Source organism: Elephantulus edwardii, unplaced genomic scaffold (genome assembly GCF_000299155.1).
Source record: "Elephantulus edwardii isolate Elephantulus edwardi_28Jun2011 unplaced genomic scaffold, EleEdw1.0 scaffold00241, whole genome shotgun sequence".
Classification (NCBI taxonomy): Eukaryota; Metazoa; Chordata; class Mammalia; order Macroscelidea; family Macroscelididae; genus Elephantulus; species Elephantulus edwardii.
In genome coordinates this window covers 2,858,028-2,876,229 of record NW_006399991.1, presented here as the reverse complement: position 1 = coordinate 2,876,229, position 18,202 = coordinate 2,858,028, and the positions used below count along the sequence as shown (strand labels likewise).

At 41.2% G+C, this 18,202-nt stretch overlaps 1 protein-coding gene and 2 pseudogenes across 1 annotated transcript in view; 2 read left to right on the top strand and 1 right to left on the bottom strand.

The window, feature by feature from the left end:
- The window catches only part of MERTK (c-mer proto-oncogene tyrosine kinase), a 226,471-nt gene that overhangs the window by 186,484 nt on the left and 21,785 nt on the right, over positions 1-18,202 (bottom strand). The window contains exon 4 of the mRNA XM_006898936.1: positions 1,112-1,198. Within this exon, the coding sequence (XP_006898998.1) occupies positions 1,112-1,198 (87 nt within the window). The remainder of the gene's footprint in view (positions 1-1,111; positions 1,199-18,202) is intronic.
- On the top strand, positions 3,759-5,438 carry LOC102871314 (annotated as a pseudogene).
- LOC102871715 lies at positions 12,726-13,448 on the top strand (annotated as a pseudogene).

Sequence of the window (18,202 nt, the reverse complement as noted above, 5' to 3'; positions counted from 1 at the left end):
GGAAGGCCCTCCATGAGGTGGATTGATTCAGTGACTGGGATAATTGGGATGGGAGTGTCAGAGACAGTGCGATTGGCACAGGAGAGAGCGGAGTTTGGGGCTGTTGTACATAGGGTCGCTATGAGTCGCAGGCGACTTGACGGCACATAACAACAACAACATATTGTCAGTAGTGGAATTGCTGTGTCAAATGGTATTTCTATTTCCGACTTTTTGAGAAAGCGCCATACTGCCTTCCAGAGTGGTTGCACCATTTTACACTCGCACCAACAGTGAATAAAGGTTCCAGTTTCTCCACAATATTGCCAGCTCTTTTTGTTTGCTGCTCTGTTGAATTTTGCTATTTTGACTAGGGTGAGATGATGTCTCATAGCTGCTCTGATTTGCATCTCTCTTAGAGCTAGGGATTGTGAACATTTTTTTCATGTGTTTGCTTGCCATCTGAATGTCTTCTTTGGTGAAGTGTCCATATCCTGAGCCCATTCTGCAATTGGGTTGTTTACCTTTATCTTGTTGTGCTCGAGTACTCTATAAATTCTAGATATAAGTCCCTTATTAGACATGTCATTGCCAAATATTTTCCCCACATCAGTATGCAGTTCCTATGATTTCTGGGATTCTGCCTCCTTTCATCCTCTGTCCTCACCCTTCCTGCCCTCGGAACATTATCTAAGTTGGAGAAAATGCTGCCATTTGCCACTATGATTGTTCTATAGTTCAGCTGAAAATTGGGCCATAGGGGTAAGTTTTGGTTCAGGCTCAAAGGGGACTAAGGGCCCCAGTCTTTGGGGTCCTACCAGCACCTGTCAGACACTACTGTATCCCGATGATTCAGAACCGAATCACAGCTGACCCTCCAGAGGGTTTTCAGAGATGTAAATCACACAGGAGGAGACTTCCCTTTCTTCTCCCACAGGGCAGCTAGTAGATTCGAACTGGTGCCTTTGGGATTGCAGTGTAGCTTCTTAGAACTAGGCTATGACTACCAGAGGTTGCTAACAAAATCCTTCACTAGTCTGGCCATTTTTAGCATTTTGAGTTTCATTGGCTATTTTGCACTCACTCTGCCCAGGACCCTCCAGTGCCCCTGTCCTGTGGCTCTGCCGCCTACCTTTGATGTTGATCTGTACTCCCTTGGTCACCGTCAGTCCCCTGTCATTGTGAGCCTCACAGCTGAAGACTGTCGTGTAGGTCAGACCTGAGGAGGAGAAAGTGTGACATTAGTCACCAGGAAGCCATTGCCACAAGAACCCCGTGCTTCTCTCACTGCAGCTCATTGTATTTTTTTGGTTTATTGCTTCAATCCAAAAATAAAAATTTTATGTGCACATATAATGACAAGATACAGCCAAGGCTAAAGTTAAACGGTGAGTTCCAGAACAAGGCAACCATGTTGTTGTTGCCTATCACAAAGTTGGAACTGACGCAGAGGTGACCTTCCAGCGAGTTTTCAGAAGCAGTAAATCACATGGGGATATTGCTCATCCTCCTGCGCAGACCAGCTGGTGGATTTAAACAGCATGCCTCTGGAATTGTAGCACAGCTTCTTACTAAGTAGGCCACCAGAGCTCCCTAAGGCAACCATGGATGGGTCCAAAAGACATTGATTTTTCAATCAAGTCCCTTGTTTTTCTCTGGCAATGAGGCTACTGGTAATGAGACAACTCACTGAAATTTTTAAATGACTGCAACAGCTAAAACAATTACTGGTCCTAATATCAAGAAGCTGCTCTGCAATCCTGAAGGCACATGGTTCAAATCCATCAACTGCTCCACAGGAAAAAGATGGGCAATCTCCTCCAGTGCACTTAATTGCCTCTGAAAACCTACCAGACAGTCAGCTATCAGTTGGGTCCAACTCGAAGGCATACAGCAACAATATCAAGAAAGGGAGTTCTTATGGTCTAGTTAAAGGAATTGCACTGCCAACCTAAAGTTATGCAGTTCAAATCCACCAGGGACTCTGTGTGGGAAAGGTTGGCAAGCCATCATGTCAATGTACCACAATTTCTCAATCCATTCAATTGTGGTTGGACGTTCAGGCTGTCTCCATGTTCTGTTTGTGCCTTAGTTTTAATTTCCTTTGAGTATGCTCCTAGCTCACCAACTTGTACCAAGAAATCTGGAGAACAACCACTTGGCCAACTGACTGGAAGAGATCTATATTTGTCTCCATTCCAAAGAAGGGTGACCCAACAGACTGTGGAAATTATCAAACAATATCATTGACTTCACATGCAAGCAAGATTCTACTGAGGATTATCCAAAAAAAACTGGAACAGCACATTAGCAGAGAACCACCAGAAGTCCAGGCTGGGTTTAGAAGGGGTCGTGGTACTAGGGACATTATAGCTAATGTTAGATGGAGCTTAGCTGAAAGCAGGGAATACCAGAAGAATGTCTGTGTTTCATTGACTATGCAAAGGCATTTGACTGTGTGGACCATAACAAACTGTGGCTGACTCTGAGAAGAATGGGAATCCCAGATCACTTGATCTTGCTAATGTGAAACCTATACTTGGACCAAGAGGTAGTGGTCAGACAGAGCAAGAAAACACTGCATGGTTCAAAATTGGGAAGAGCGTATGCCAGGGATGTGTCCTATCTCCATACCTTTTCAACCTGTATGAAGAACAGATTATCAGGAAGGCTGGGCTCTGAAGAGAAATGTGGCATCAGGATTGGTGGAAGATCTCTCAATAATCTGTGTTATGCAGATTACACAACCCTGCTTGCTGAAACTGAGGAGGACTTGAGGCGCTTGCTGCAGAGGATCAAGGACTGCAGCCTTCAATATGGATTGAGGCTCAATATTAAGAAGACAAAGATTCTCACCACTGGATCAATTGGAAGCATCAAGATGGATGGTGAAGAGACTGAGATTGTTCACAGCTTTAGTTTGCTTGGCTCCACAGTTAACACTCTAAGCACCAGTAGCCAGGAAATTAAAAGACATATTGCCATAGGAAAGTCTGCTGGTAGGGACCTTTCCAAAGTACTGAAGAGCAATGGTGTCTCTCTGGAGACTACGGTGTGTCTGATACAGACCATGGTCTTTGCAGTCACTTGCCATGCATCAGAGAGTTGGGCAATGACTAGGGAGAATTGATGCCTTTGAGCTGCGGTGTTGGAGAAGAGTATTGAGGGTACCATGGACTGTTAAGAAAACAAACAGATTCATCCTGAAGAGGGTTAAACCAGGCTACTCCTTAGAGGCAAGGATTCTGAGGCTTCATCTGACACACTTTGGACATGTTGTAAGGAGAGACCGGTCCTTGGAGAGGACTATCATGCTTGGGAAGGCGGAGGGACAGCGCAGAAGGGGAAGGCCCTCTATTAGGTGGATTGATTCAGTGACTGGGGTAATCGGGATGGGAGTGTCAGAGACAGTGCGATTGGCACAGGACAGAGCAGAGTTTAGGGTTGTTGTACATAGGGTCGCAAGTGATTCGATGGCACATAACAACAACAACAATGTTCCTAGCAGTGGAAGATCTGGGTCATATGAAACTTCTATGCTCAGTGTTTTTGAGGAAACATCCAACTGCTTTCCAGACTGGTTAGACTATTTTACAGTGGGATCCAGTTTTACATCATGTGGTACATATTGTGGCATATACACCATAATAATATATTAATAACAGGGAAGATCTAGTATGGGTTATACAGGAACTTACTGTACTATCTTCGCAACTTTTCTGTAAATACAAAGGTCTTACTATGATAAGAATTCACTTAAGAATACAGATGAGGAGCTGACGGTGGAGGTTCGCGGCTCCAACGGGGCTTTCTACAAGGGATTTATCAAAGATGTTCATGACGATTCCCTCACAGTCATTTTTGAAAATAATTGGCAGCCAGAATGCCAGGTTCCATTTCATGAAGTTAGATTACCACCACCACCTGCTATAAAAAAAGAGATAAGTGAAGCGGATGAAGTAGAGGTTTATTCAAGAGCAAATGACCAAGAACCATGTGGTTGGTAGTTGGCTAAAGTTAGAATGATGAAAGGAGAATTTTATGTCATTGAATATACTGCTTGTGATGCCACTTACAATGAAATAGTCACATTTGAACGACTTCGACCTGTCAATCAAAATAAAACTGTCAAAAAAATACCTTCTTTAAATGCACGTGGATGTGCCTGAGGATTTGAGAGAAGCGTGTGCTAATGAAAATGCACATAAAGATTTTAAGAAAGCAGTAGGAGCATGCTGAATATTTTACCATCCAGAAACCACTCAGCTCATGATACTGTCTGCCAGTGAAGCCACTGTGAAGAGAGTAAATATTTTAAGTGACATGCATTTGCGAAGTATTCGTACAAAATTGATGCTTATGTCCAGAAATGAAGAGGCCACGAAACATTTAGAATGTACAAAAACAACTTGCAGCAGCTTTTCATGAGGAATTTGTTGTGAGAGAAAATTTAATGGGTGTGGCAATAGGAACATATGGTAGTAACATACAGCAAGCTAGGAAGGTTTCTGGAGTTATGGCTATCGAGCTAGAGGAAGATACTGGAACATTTAGAATCTATGGAGAGAGTGCTGATGCTGTAAAAAAGGCTAGAGGTTTCCTGGAATTTGTGGAAGACTTTATTCAGGTTCCTAGGAATCTTGTTGGAAAAGTAATTGGAAAAAAATGGCAGTTATTCAGAAAATAGTGGACAAATCTGGTGTGGTTCAAGTGAGAATTGAAGGAGATAATGAAAATAAACTACCTAGAGAAGATGGGATGGTTCCTTTTGTATTTGTTGGCACTAAAGAAAGCATTGGAAATGTGCAAGTGCTTTTGGAATATCATATTGCTAAGAACAGCTAAGAATGGAACGCCTGCAGATTGACGAACAGCTACGACAGATTGGTATGGGTTTCAGACCTTCTTCCACCAGAGGGCCTGAAAAAGAAAAAGGATATGTCACTGATGAAAGTATCGTCTCTTCTGTACAAGGTTCTAGGTCTTATAGTGGAAGAGGCAGAGGTCGTCGGGGCCCCAGTTACACCTCCGGTTATGGTACAAACTCTGAGCTGTCTAACCCCTCTGAAACAGAATCGGAACGTGAAGATGAACTGAGTGATTGGTCACTGGCAGGAGAAGATATTCGAGAGAGTCGACATCAACGTGACAGCAGGAGACGTCCAGGAGGAAGAGGCAGAAGTGTTTCATGGGGTCAAGGTTGTGGTGGACCACGTGGTGGCAAATCTTCCATCAGTTCTGTGCTCAAAGATCCAGACAGCAATCCATACAGCTTACTTGATAATACAGAATCAGATCAGACTGCAGACACTGATGCCAGCGAATCTCACCACAGTACTAACCGTCGTAGGCGGTCTCGTAGACGAAGGACTGATGAAGATGCTGTTCTGATGGATGGAATGACTGAATCTGACACAGCTTCAGTTAATGAAAATGGGCTAGGCAAAAGATGTGATTGAAGAACATGGTCCCTCAAAAAAGGCAATAAATGGCCCAACTAGCGCTTCTGGCGATGATACTCAAGGAGAAGAAAAGAGTAATACCTTAAAAGAAGAAAATAGTCAAGAAGCAGCAGTCCTGAATGGTGTTTCATAAACTGACGAAGTTCCTAGTTTACAGTTCTTACACATTACATTTTACAATAGTGCTTGTACAAGCTTACCAAAGATAGAATATGGATCGCCAGTCTTTACATCTGTACCTTCAGTTCCTCCATTTGGAATTCAGAAAGGGGAGGGATCCTGAGGAAATCATATGTTAAACATACTTCTGACACCTACTGTGTTATAAAATATATCATCAGATGTGCCTTGAGAATAGTATATGTAACATTAAAAAGAGTTGCTGGCTATAGGAAATGTTATTTTGTTTTCAAAATATGGCAGAAATGGGGGGAGGTGGGTGGGGTGTGATCCCTAGTAATATTCTTTATGAAAGCATTAGCTGCTTTTGTTACATTTTTAATAATATGCAACCACTTCTTCACCTGAGGAAAACTAGAATGAAATGCAGTCTAAAATATTTTGCACTGAATTGTACTTTCTCCATTAGTTTAGTCTGGAAACTTATCCGTTTTCATGTGTTTTTTAAAAATGCTGTATGTAGAGGAAAATCTGCAGACCACTGGAATACATTTGTTAAAACTCATCTGCAGGGATACTGGGTGATATTGGCAGTGACTGTTCTACAATGAGGCTTTGTTTGGTTTATTTATTAAAGTATACAGTATTTAAAAAATCAAACATAGCTTTAGTTTGAAACACTAAGCTGAATTAGTCATGTCCATTCAGACATAACCTGAACTACTGAAAAGATCAATTTCCAGAAGGTTTATTCTGTATAAATTACATGTTAGTCCTTGCTAGAGTATCCTCCCTCCTCCTTCTTTCTTTTTCTCTTCTCTCTTTTTTTTTTAATTTTTGTTGTTTGATGTGCAATATGTTTTTGTATGCAGGTAGTAAATAAACTTTGATCTTTAAAAAAAAAAAGAGAGAATACAGATGAATCTCTAAGTTCTATATCTTTGGTCCACATAAGAATAAAGCTCCCTGCCACCCTGCTGGTTCTAACTCATAGCGATCCTCCATCTGGTTTCTGAGGTGGTAAATCTTAAGAGAGGGTAGGGGCTCTACTTCTCTCCAGAGAAGCTGCCAGTGGATCTGAACTACCAGAGCCTATAAGTTACCGGTGCAACTTGCTAGGGACTATGCTGCTAGAGAACAATCTGGCACAAAGCAGTTTCATCATGAAGTAAAGACAGACAAACCATGTGTGAGATGTTCTTCCTGCTACCTGGTAACTCAAAACTTGTTTTTAACTAAATAATAGAATCTTCTGGAAAATTACAGGAATCAAAGCTGCCAAGGGAAACCCAGCAGGCGTCAGCTGAGAAAGGCCATGACAGGCTGAGTGGCAGTATGACAGGTGCTGTACAGAGACCAGGGCCTCCTCAGAGTATCTTGAGAACCAATGCATTTGACAACTTCTTCTCTACAGTGACTCCAAGTAGCTGAAAGGTGTCTTTTTTTATTTTGTAAAGTGAAGGAGAGAAGACAGGGAAGCAGGAAGTCAGAAGAAACACTAGCAAGGCTGTTCTTTGGGTTCTTTGAAACATTGATTTTGGGAAAGAGCCTCAAAAAAAAAACCACCACATGATCCCAGGGATACCCAGAGACAGATAAACAGCAGTGTCCACTGCAGCAATAATCACAGTAGCCAAAGGGTGGGAAAACCCCCACTGTCTTTCAACAGAGAAGAAAGAAACAAAATGTGGTTCATCCACACAGTACACTACTGCTCAGGCAGTAGGGAAATGAAGCTCCGCCACATGCTGGGATATGCATTAAAGAAGGCAGACACAAAAGGGCAAAGCTCGTGTGATCTCGTTTGTATGAAATGCAGTATGTAACAGGCAAATGTACAGAGAGCCCAGGTCAGTAATTACCAGGGTGGGTTAGAGGGAGAAATTCTTGCTATTCAGACATTACATTTCTGTTAAGAAAAGAGAACACTGTAAGAAGCAGTGGGTATGCTTGCACAGAACGGAAAGCACCGCTCATGTTACTGCATGTATACACATAGGCCAAACTGTCAAATGTTTTATTACACCTCAGTTCTTATAACATCCAGAGTACTGCTGTTCTTGACCAGAGAGGCCCACAGTCCATTCACACCCCACCCACCACAGGCCTCTGACACTGGTTTTTACTCTGCAGCATCACTTTGAATGTTCCAAATCATAAGCTTCTAAAGGAGATATTCACCTCGCCAGACTCCATGGACATACAAAGGCTGACTTCCATCCAAAAAGATCAACTTTGGCTCGGTGAGAAGCCAGAGGGAGTTGCAACAGGACTGTCACCTCTAATAGGTCATAGTGGATGTTCACAGGTTACAACCAGTCATTTGACCTCAGCTACTCTTGTCAAACCCTTAGAAAACAGGCCAGGACAAACAACAAATCAAATCCCAAACTGGTCACAAGGGAAAGTGTAAGCCTGGCTATAAAACAGGAGGCTTTCTTCCACAGTGATCCACCATCCAGTCACTCAGCTTGATTTAAGTAAGATAATCTGTGTTCACTCTTCCTCAACTCTGTAATGCTTGACAATGCTGAAAATGAAACTGGTTATCTAGGTTCATTACTTTAGGTGAAGGAGGATGTAGGTTTTCCTCCTTCAGATTCTTTTCAAGTTGTCTAGAGAATCAGAAAACAATGTGGAATAAATGCACAAGGTGCTCACACCAACCAGAGGTGCCTGGAAGCAGCCCAACTGCTCATAGCAGCGATTCTCCCTGAGGCCTCAAACAACTAATGCCCACAGGCCAAAGAAATGCCAGCAGAGTTAACGAGGAAATGACTACAGTCTTTTTCAATTTGTTCAAAGCAAAGTTAACTTTCTCTAAAACCAGATGAGCCATTTGCTTAGTTTATTAAGTTAAAGTGGGAAATGTTAACAGCTTATATCATGGCACCAGCTTATTCCCAGTTAGAGACTAATTTATAAGCCTGGGTTGAGTGGAATAAATTGGATACCCTAAAAAAAAACAACAAAAAAAAACCAAAAACACAGCTCACTCTCTCACTTCCCTGTCCTGTGGACGAACAGCAACCACCAGACTGGAATAGATCTGAGAAGCTATATAGTCGAGCCTCTGGCTTTCCAGGGAGAAAATCATCCTCCCCCACAGTCTCCTCACCTCCCAACCACTCTGTCCTGAATGTCCCTCCACTGGAGGTTCAATGGTCTGCCCGTGCAGTACCCTTTCCTTGTGAACAGTCTTTTTTCCAGTAAGATGTTCTCCTTTCCCCACATTCAGCTATGACCTCTGCTTCTCCTGCCTCTGAGGGTTTAAAAAAGGAGATGCTACAACACAAGGTCAGAAAGACATTTTTAGGGAACATTCGGTAACAGGATGTTCTCTCCAAGCAAAGGCCATCGGAACTGCTGACAGAGAGCATTCTAAGACCCTTCAAGTTCTTCATTAAGCAATCTTGCACATTAACTACATAAACAATTGTGACCTTTTATTTTTGCTTGGTTGTCCATCTTTTCAATCTTTCTACCAAAAGAGGCAACAAATGGAGGATATTCTGCATAAATTAAGTAGCCTACAAACTTGGAACCCCTTATTGAGTCTATATTCACTCATGCAATAAGTATCTGCTGTTTTTGTTGTTGGTTGCTGTCAAGTTCATTCAAACTCATGATGACCTCACATGCATAGAAGGAGCAGATCACCAGACTTGTCATCCAAGGCACCTCTGGGTAGTCTTGAACCATAAACCTTTGGACTAATAGTCACACTTTTAACTATACATTAGGGAGACCTAACATATATTTATTGACTCTGTGCCCCACACTTTGTCAAGGAAGGCACTTGAGATATATCCATGAATAAAACAAAGATGGTTATCGTTTTATAGCTCACAGTTTTGTGAAAAGGACACTCGTGAATATCCTTAATAAATAAGCAAGCTGTGAGTTATATCAGAAGGTGACAAGTAATAAAGAATACAGAGAAGGGTCAGTGGTCATGGGAGGGCAGGAAAGCTGATTGTGGTTTTAGTGACAACGTCAGAGGCAGCTCCTTAAGAAATGCCCTCTGAGGGAGGACTTGGAGTGAAGAACGTTCCCAGACAAAATTGAGGGGAACCAAAAGAGCCAGGCAGAGAGAGTAGGCAGGACAAGCCTTGACCTTTTCCTCTGAGTGGGCTGAGAAACACTGAATTCTGAGCAGAGAACTGACATGATCTTATATGCATTTCATCAGGATCATTTCAGCTGCTGGATGAAGAACAGATGCTAAGCATGTAGGCCCCACATATTTACTTCATCTATAAATACTTCGCATTTAAAGCCACATTTTGTAAATAGCTAGGGTATTTTTTAGTTAGTTACCGATAAGAGTAACAAAAAAGTAACCAGTGCTTATATAAAATCAGCACATAATTTCCAGTGCTTTTCTTAATAATATGTACTTTCAGCTCCCTAGCAACCTCTTGTTGAGTCAGCTAAGACTCGTAGCAACCTTATGAACAGCAGATGTATAAGCTGGTGTGCCCATCACCACTGCAGTCGGGTTCAGAGAAGTACAGAGAAAAAAAAGAACTGTACAAAAAAAATGTGAATCTGTTTGTGTCTCAGTTCAATTTTCCTCAGTGTATATTCCTAGGAGCAGAATAGCTGGATCATGTAGAATTTTTGTGTTCAGCTTTTTAAGGAAATGGCAAACTGCCTTTCAGAGTGATTTTACCATTTACAATCCCACCAACAGTATATGAGAGTTCCAGTCTCTCCACATCACATCTCCTACATTTATTGCTTGCTGTCCTGTTAAACATTGCTGTTGCTACTGGGATGTGATGGTATCTCACTGTGGTTTTAATTTGCATTTCTTTTATAGCCGGTGATTTTCAACATTTTTTCATGTTCAGGGATAAGAAAGAAGGGACTGAGGCTGGGAGGTGAGGGCAGCAGTCCTGGAGATGAACCAGGGAAGTCTGGATTAAGGTCATCAGAGAAGTACAGAGAAAGAGATGACCACACAGATACTTGAGAACGACAGCATTCAGCTCACCATGATGGATGGAGCATGAGGTGGGAAAGAGAGGAGGGTCAGGGTCAGCTTCCATTGTCTGACATGAACACATGTTGACAAGGTGGGCAGGCCTTCACATCACTGTACAGCTATGCCATCTCCATCATCAAATAAGAATTTAATACATACTGCTTCTAAGAAAACTAAAGTCAGCAGCACTGTTAAACAAACAAAAACCCTGTTAGACCTAACAGACTAATTTAGCAAAGGGTAGGATGTACAAGATCAACATACAAAAATCAGTGAGATTCCTCTACATAGAAAACACATAAGGAAACTAAGAAAGTAACACCATTTACAATAGGTAGCCACAAATTGAGGTACATAGGAATAAAACTAACTAGAGACAAATATTGGTTGTTGTTGTGTACCATTGATTCAGAACCCACCCACAGTTGACCCTCCAGTGGGTTTTCAGAGGCAGCTAATTGCATGGGAGGAGATTGCCCATTCTTCTCCCACAGAGCACCTGGTGACCTTGAACTGCATGCCTTTGGAAATGCAGTGCAGTTTCTTGTCGCTAGGCCACCAGACCTCTCTTTGCTCAAACTGAGGACTTGAAGTACTTACTGCAGAATGTCAAGGATTGTAGCCTTCAAAATGGATTGAGGCTCAATATCAAGAAGACAAAGATTCTCACCACTGGGCCAACTGGCAGCATCAGGATGGATGGTGAAGGGATTGAGATAATTAACAGCTTTAGTTTGCTTGGCTCCACAGTCAACATTCTTGGTACCAGCCACCAGGAAATTAAAAGACATATTGCGATGGGAAAATCTGCTGTTAAGAGACTTCTCCAGAGTACTGAAGAGCAATGGTGTCACTTTGGAGACACCAGAGTGCTCCTGATATAGGTGCACCTGATATAGGCCATGGTCTTTGCAATCACTTGCTATGTATCAGAGAGCCTTACAATGACTAGGGAGGATAGAAGGAGAATTGATGCCTTTGAGCTGTGGTGCCGGAGAAGATTATTGAGGGTACCATGGACTGCTAAGAAAACGAACAGATTCTTCCTGGAGAGGTTAAACCGGGCTGCTCCTTGGAGGCAAGGATTCTGAAGCTTTGTCTGACATACTTTGGACATGTTGCAAGGAGTCCTTGGAAAGGGACATCATGCTTGGGAAAGAAGAGGGACAGCTCAGGAGAGGAAGATCCTAGATGAGATGGATTGATCCAGTGACTGGAGTAATGGGGGTAGGTGTGTCGAAGGCAGTGAGACTGGCACAGGACGGAGCAAGGTTTATGGTTGTTGTACATAAATAGGGTCTTTATGAGTTTCAGGTGACTCAACGGCACATAACAACAAACAGCAGAGACAAAAAAGACTTATATAAAGAAAGCCACAAAACACAATTGTGAGAAACAATAAGAGATTTAAATAAAAAAAAAATGTTCTCTTTCCTGATAGGAAAATGTAATATGGTTAAAGTAACACTCATGCCAAAAAGAATCCTACCAAATGAATGTTTAATGCAATCCCAATACAGATACCAAATCCATTTTTCAAAGAGATATAAAAGGCAATTGGCAGGTTTAATTGGAAAGGAAAGAGATCTAAAGTAAGCAAAGCACTTCTGAAAAACAAGAATGAAGTTGGAGGCATAGAATTCCCTGATCTCAAAACCTACTACACAGATGTAATAACTAAAACAGCATGGTGCTAGTACAATGACAGGCACATAGACCAATGGAACAGAATTGAGAACCTAGAAATTAAGCCATTTACAGATGGTCAACTGGTATTTGAAAAGGAAACAAAATCTGTCAAATGGGGAAATGACAACCTCTCTAACAAATGGTGCTGGCAAAACTGGTCTTATACCTACAGAAAGCTGAAACAGGATCTATTTCTCACACCATACACAAAAATCAACTCAAGGTGGATCAGAGGCCTAGAGGTAAAGCCCCAAACCATAAAGATCATAAGAGACAAAATGGGACCAAATTTAGAAAGCCTAACATATGTTATAAATAGACTGGCAAATACAGACAGAAATATGTGACCAGGAGAGGCTAAATCTGATGACTAGGACCTTCTAAAGATTTAGTCCCTGTATGCATCAAAAACTTTTCCCAACAGGGTAAAAAGAAAACCTATTCTCCCGGCAGAGGCCAGGGGACCAGAGCGAGAAGCCGGGACCATGTTCCGACACAAGTTGACAGCTCTTGACTACCACAACCCTGCAGGCTCCAACTGCAAAGATGAAACAGAGTTTAGAAATTTTATAGTTTGGCTTGAAGACCAGAAAATCAGACACTACAAGATTGAAGACAGAGGGAATTTAAGAAACATCCATAGCAGTGAATGGCCCAAGTATCTCAAAGATGTTAACTGTCCTTTCAAGATTCAGGACCGACAAAAAGCAATCGATTGGCTTCTTGGGTTAGCAGTTAGACTTGAATATGGAGACAATGCTGAAAAATACAAGGATTCAGTGCCCGATAATGCAAAAAATGCTGATAATGCAACTAATAATGCAGAACCACTGATCAATTTAGATGTAAATAATCCTGATTTTAAAGCTGGTGTAATGGCTTTGCCTAACCTTCTTCAGATTCAGCGTCATGATGATTATTTGGTAATGCTAAAGGCAGTTTGTATTTTGGTTCAAGAGCGCCTGACGCAGGATGCAGTTGCTAAAGCAAATCAAACAAAAGAGGGCTTGCCTGTTGCTTTAGACAAGCATAATCTTGGTTTTGACACAGGAGATGCAGTTCTTAATGAAGCTGCCCAGATTCTGCGACTGCTGCATATAGAAGAGCTCAGGAAGCTACAGACAAAAATTAATGAAGCCATAGTAGCTGTTCAGTCAATTATTGCAGATCCAAAGACAGACCACAGACTGGGCAAAGTCGGAAGATGAACGTTTTAGGATATCAGCTGTTGATCTACTTAGTACACTTGGGGACTATGTACACTTCTGGCATGTGTTTGGAAATCAAATGTCACATTTTCGAGGGAGACATCCCAGAAAATGGCCATGTTCTAGAGATCTACCATCATTACTTTTTTTTTTCTTTAATAAAGTTTGGGGAAATGGGGGGGTGGGGAATGAAAACCTACTGACAGGTGAAAAAATATCTCGCATTTATATATGTATATATGAAATTTCAGACAAGGGTCTCATAATTAAAGTTTACATAATACTACTAGGCCTCTACAAGAAAAAGTCTGAGTACCCAATTACAAAATGGGCAAAAGAAATGGAAAGCTTTTTCACAAAGGAATACATTTAGATGGTCAACAGACACATGAAAAAATGTTGAAAATCACCGGCTATAAAAGAAATGCAAATTAAAACCACAGTGAGATACCATCACATCCCAGTAGCAACAGCAATGTTTAACAGGACAGCAAGCAATAAATGTAGGAGATGTGATGTGGAGAGACTGGAGCTCTCATATACTGTTGGTGGGATTGTAAATGGTAAAATCACTCTGAAAGGCAATTTGCCATTTCCTTAAAAAGCTGAACACAAAAATTCTACATGATCCAGCTATTCTGCTCCTAGGAATATACACTGAGGAAAATTGAACTGAGACACAAACAGATTCACAGCAGTGTTATTCACAATAGCAAGAAAGTGAAAACTCAAATGCTCATCAACAAATGAATAGATTAAGAAATTGTGGTGTATTCACATGATGGAATAATATGCAGCACTCTGGAACAGTGATTTTTGAAAATACTGTATAACTTGGAAGAGGCTAGAGAACATTATGCTGAGTGAACTAACTTCATCTCATAAGGACAAATACTGCATAATACCATTATTGTAAATATAGATGGATAACCAGTAGCATTTGGACAAAAGTACAAAGAGGGAAAGGGATGGGGAGGAAAATGGAGCAATCACCGGGTCGCAGAGTGTGGGTGGTGGAGGGAGGGGGTGAAGGAATTAGGAAAGATCAAGTGGGGACCTAAAGGGACAGGGATAGTAGGAACAGATCAATGGTGATTGGTTTTATAAAACACAGTATATGAAAATGATCATATGACGTGAATGAAAGAATGTGTAAATCACAATACATATGAACAAAACACAATGCATACAAATTTTGTATGTTGTTGTTGTGTTCTTATGTGCTGGTGAGTTGTTTGAGACTCATAAAGATATTATGTACAACAGCTTTGAACCCCTGCTCTATCCTATGCCAATCTTATTGTCTCTGACACACCTACCCCCGTTACCTCAGTCACTGAATCAATTCATTTCATCCAGGGTCTTCCTCTCTTGCACTGTCCCTCCATCCTTCCAAGCATGATGTCCCTCTCCAAGGACTGGTCTCTCCTTACAATGTGTCCAAATTATGGAAGTTTCACAATCTTTGCCTCCAAGGAGCAGACTGTTTTAACGCCCTGGTCAAACCTGTCTGTTCTGGTAGCTGTCTATGGTATATTCAATACTCTTCTCCAGCACCCCAGCTCAAAGGCATCAATTTTTCTTCTATCCTTCCTAGTAACTGTCCAGCTCTCTAATGCATAACAAGTAATTGCAAAGACCATAGCCTGGATCAGATGCACCCTGGTCTCTAGACTGGCATTGTCACTCTTCAGTACTTTGGAGAGATCCCTGACAGCAGACTTTCCCAATGCAATTCATCTTTTGATTTCCTGGCTGCTGGTACCATGAGTACTGCTTGTGGAGCCAAGTAAGCTGAAGTTGTTAACAATCTCAAATTTCTTCACCATCTGTCATCATGCTGCTGCCAATTGGCCCAGTGGAGAGAATCTTTGTTTTCTTGTTGTTGAGTTTCAATCCATATTTAAGACTGCAGTCCTTGACCTTGTGCAGCAAGTGTTTCAGGTCCTCCTCAGTTTCAGCAAGCAATGTTGTATCATCTGCATAATACAGGTTGTTAATAGTCTTTCTTCAATCCTGACGCCACATTCTTCCTCAAAGAGCCCAGCTTCCCGGATGAAATGTTCCGCATATAGATTGAAAAGGTATAGAGATAGGACATATCCCTGGTATACACCTTTCCTGATTTTGAACCATGAAGACTTTCCTTGCTCTGTTCTGATAACTACATCGTGGTACAAGCACAGGTATTGCATAAACACCATCAAGTGTTCTGGGATTCCCTTTCTTCTTAGAGTTAGCCACATTTTTCTGTGATGCAAACCAATATAAAATAAAGAATATATATCCTTTAAAAATATACATAGTGTTTTTGGTGAATGTTAGCAGCACTTCTTTTTTTTTTTTTTTCTCAAGACAAACACAATTTCATTCTTACATGCATCGGCACAGCCATGTAAGGTTTTCAACTGTTGACTTTTCAGAAATGGAATACTAGGTATCTACTTTACAAATAAAGCTATACTCTAACAGTCTGCATGCTCATACAACTACTTTCTCCCCTCATAACACTTCTTTTTTAAATATAATTCTTTTTCATTTCCATCTGACCTTCTTTTTCTTTTACTAATTTTAATAAACAGTTACGGAGATTTTGTATTTCCATTCATTCATTGCTGCACTTTTCTCCCTGCCCACTCCTCCCCACCAGTTCGCTCCTCTCTTTGAAAAGAAAAAGAGAAAAAAAAACTCCTTCATCGGTATACAATTCCCCCATCCCTCCCCCCGCCACACACACCTAGTAGACTTCTCTATGCAACCTTACTTGTGGACTCATGTGCTAACCATAATACTCAATCACATATCGCCTTTAATTTGTTCTTTCCCTCATCTGTTTCAATACAGTATACATAATTTATTCAGTTTTTTTCTCAGTCTTACCCGAACCCTGATGTCAGACCCATTCTACAACAGTGGCATTGTGCAGTATTTGTCCCTTTGTGACTGAGATATTTCACTCAGCATAATGTCCTCCAGGGTCACCCATTTTTAATAATATTGCATGAGTTCCTTGTTTTTCCAATGCAGTATAGTATTCCATTGTGTGAATATACCACAGCTTCTCTATCCATTCATTTGTTGGTGGGCACTTAGGTTGCTTCCAACTCTTTGCTATTGTAAACAAAGCTGTGATAAACATGGGTGTGCGTATATCTATTTGGATGGCAGTTATGGTCTCTCTGGGGTATATTACCAGTAATGGGATTGCTGAGTCAAATGGTATCTCTGTGCAATTTTTTTAGAAAGCGCCACACTGCTTTCCACAACAGTTGCACCATTTTATACTCCCACCAACAGTTTCTCCACATCCTCGCCAGCATTTGTTGCTAGCAGCACTTCTTTTCAAACCCTTCACAGATAGGAAAAATGCTTGCACAATGCGCACATGCTGCATGTTCATTTAGAAACAAGATGTAGAATTTCAACTCAGCAATTTAAATAAGAATTTTCATTTTGAAACAAATTTACTTGCACTCCTAAGTCTAGAAAAGCTTGTGAAATCTTTGAAATGCCAGCAAGAATCCCCACTGCCACTGAGATCTTGTAAATGACTGAGGCACTTCCTTTAACATGCCCATGGCCATTTTCCATTCACATGGGGAAGGGAGCTCCGGTGACTTAGTGGGAAGGAGTTCTGTTGGGAACACAAAGGCACACGGCTCAAACCCAGCAGCTGAGTTGCAGACATTTACTGCCTCTGAAAGCCTGTTGGAGGGTCAGCTATAAGTTCCAACTTGACAGGACATAATCATAAGCACATGGCCATTCCACTAGCAGCTGCTGCCATGGCTGCCACATACTGCACACTAAACACAGCAAGCAAAGCTTTAACTGCTTCTTACATGAGACTCACAGGGCTCACAGAACAGGCAAAGGCAGAGGTGACTCCAATATCCTGACAGATCAGGATTTGTCCTGGACTGGTAACAAGTACACTGTTAATGCTGGGTGGATATTATTTGGGAAGACACACACTGTCATATTCTACTGAGGATACTGCAAACACCAAGGGATTCTTAGGAGATAAGAACATAGAAAAATGTAAAGTATACATGTCCTTTATCTTTTAATTGTCCTGTTATACATCTCTCTGAAAGAAATATGTAAGAGTAAAAAATGTGTCAGCCAGCATTGACTGTAACAAAGAAATCATTCAGATAATCTTCATTTTTGTCAACAACCTACTGTTATTGAGTCATCTCCAACTGAGCATGACCCTACAGGATGCCACTCAGGGCTTCCGAGGCTATAAATCTTTCTGGGAATAGACTTAATCCTGAGGAGTGGTTTCAAACAACTGACATTTCTGCTTACCAGCCCAACATTTACCCCACAGCACTCCAGAGCTGTTTCATCAATGAGCAATTAGTTAAATTATTTATAGTCCATCCACACAAAGTAGAATTTCAGCTAAGTAATCATGTCTAGAGGTTCAGTTGCTTGTAATCTTTATGGAAGCAGATTGCTCCGTCCTTCGCCCATGTAAAAGCTGGTATGTTTGAATCACTGAGGTTTTGGCTAGCAGCCCAATGCTTAACTACTGTATCACCAAGTTCTTTTAGATATCTGTCAGCCCACTGCCATCAAGTCAATTTCTTTTTTTTTTCCCTTAATTCACTATTTTATTATGCCAATTAATGACACATTCTGAGGTTATCAGAAGACATTCTATGTTTTAGTCACTTTCCCGTAATGTGTGTGACACAAGTTTTTGCCTTTAACATTTTTTTTTTTTGGTGAGAAAAATTTATTAC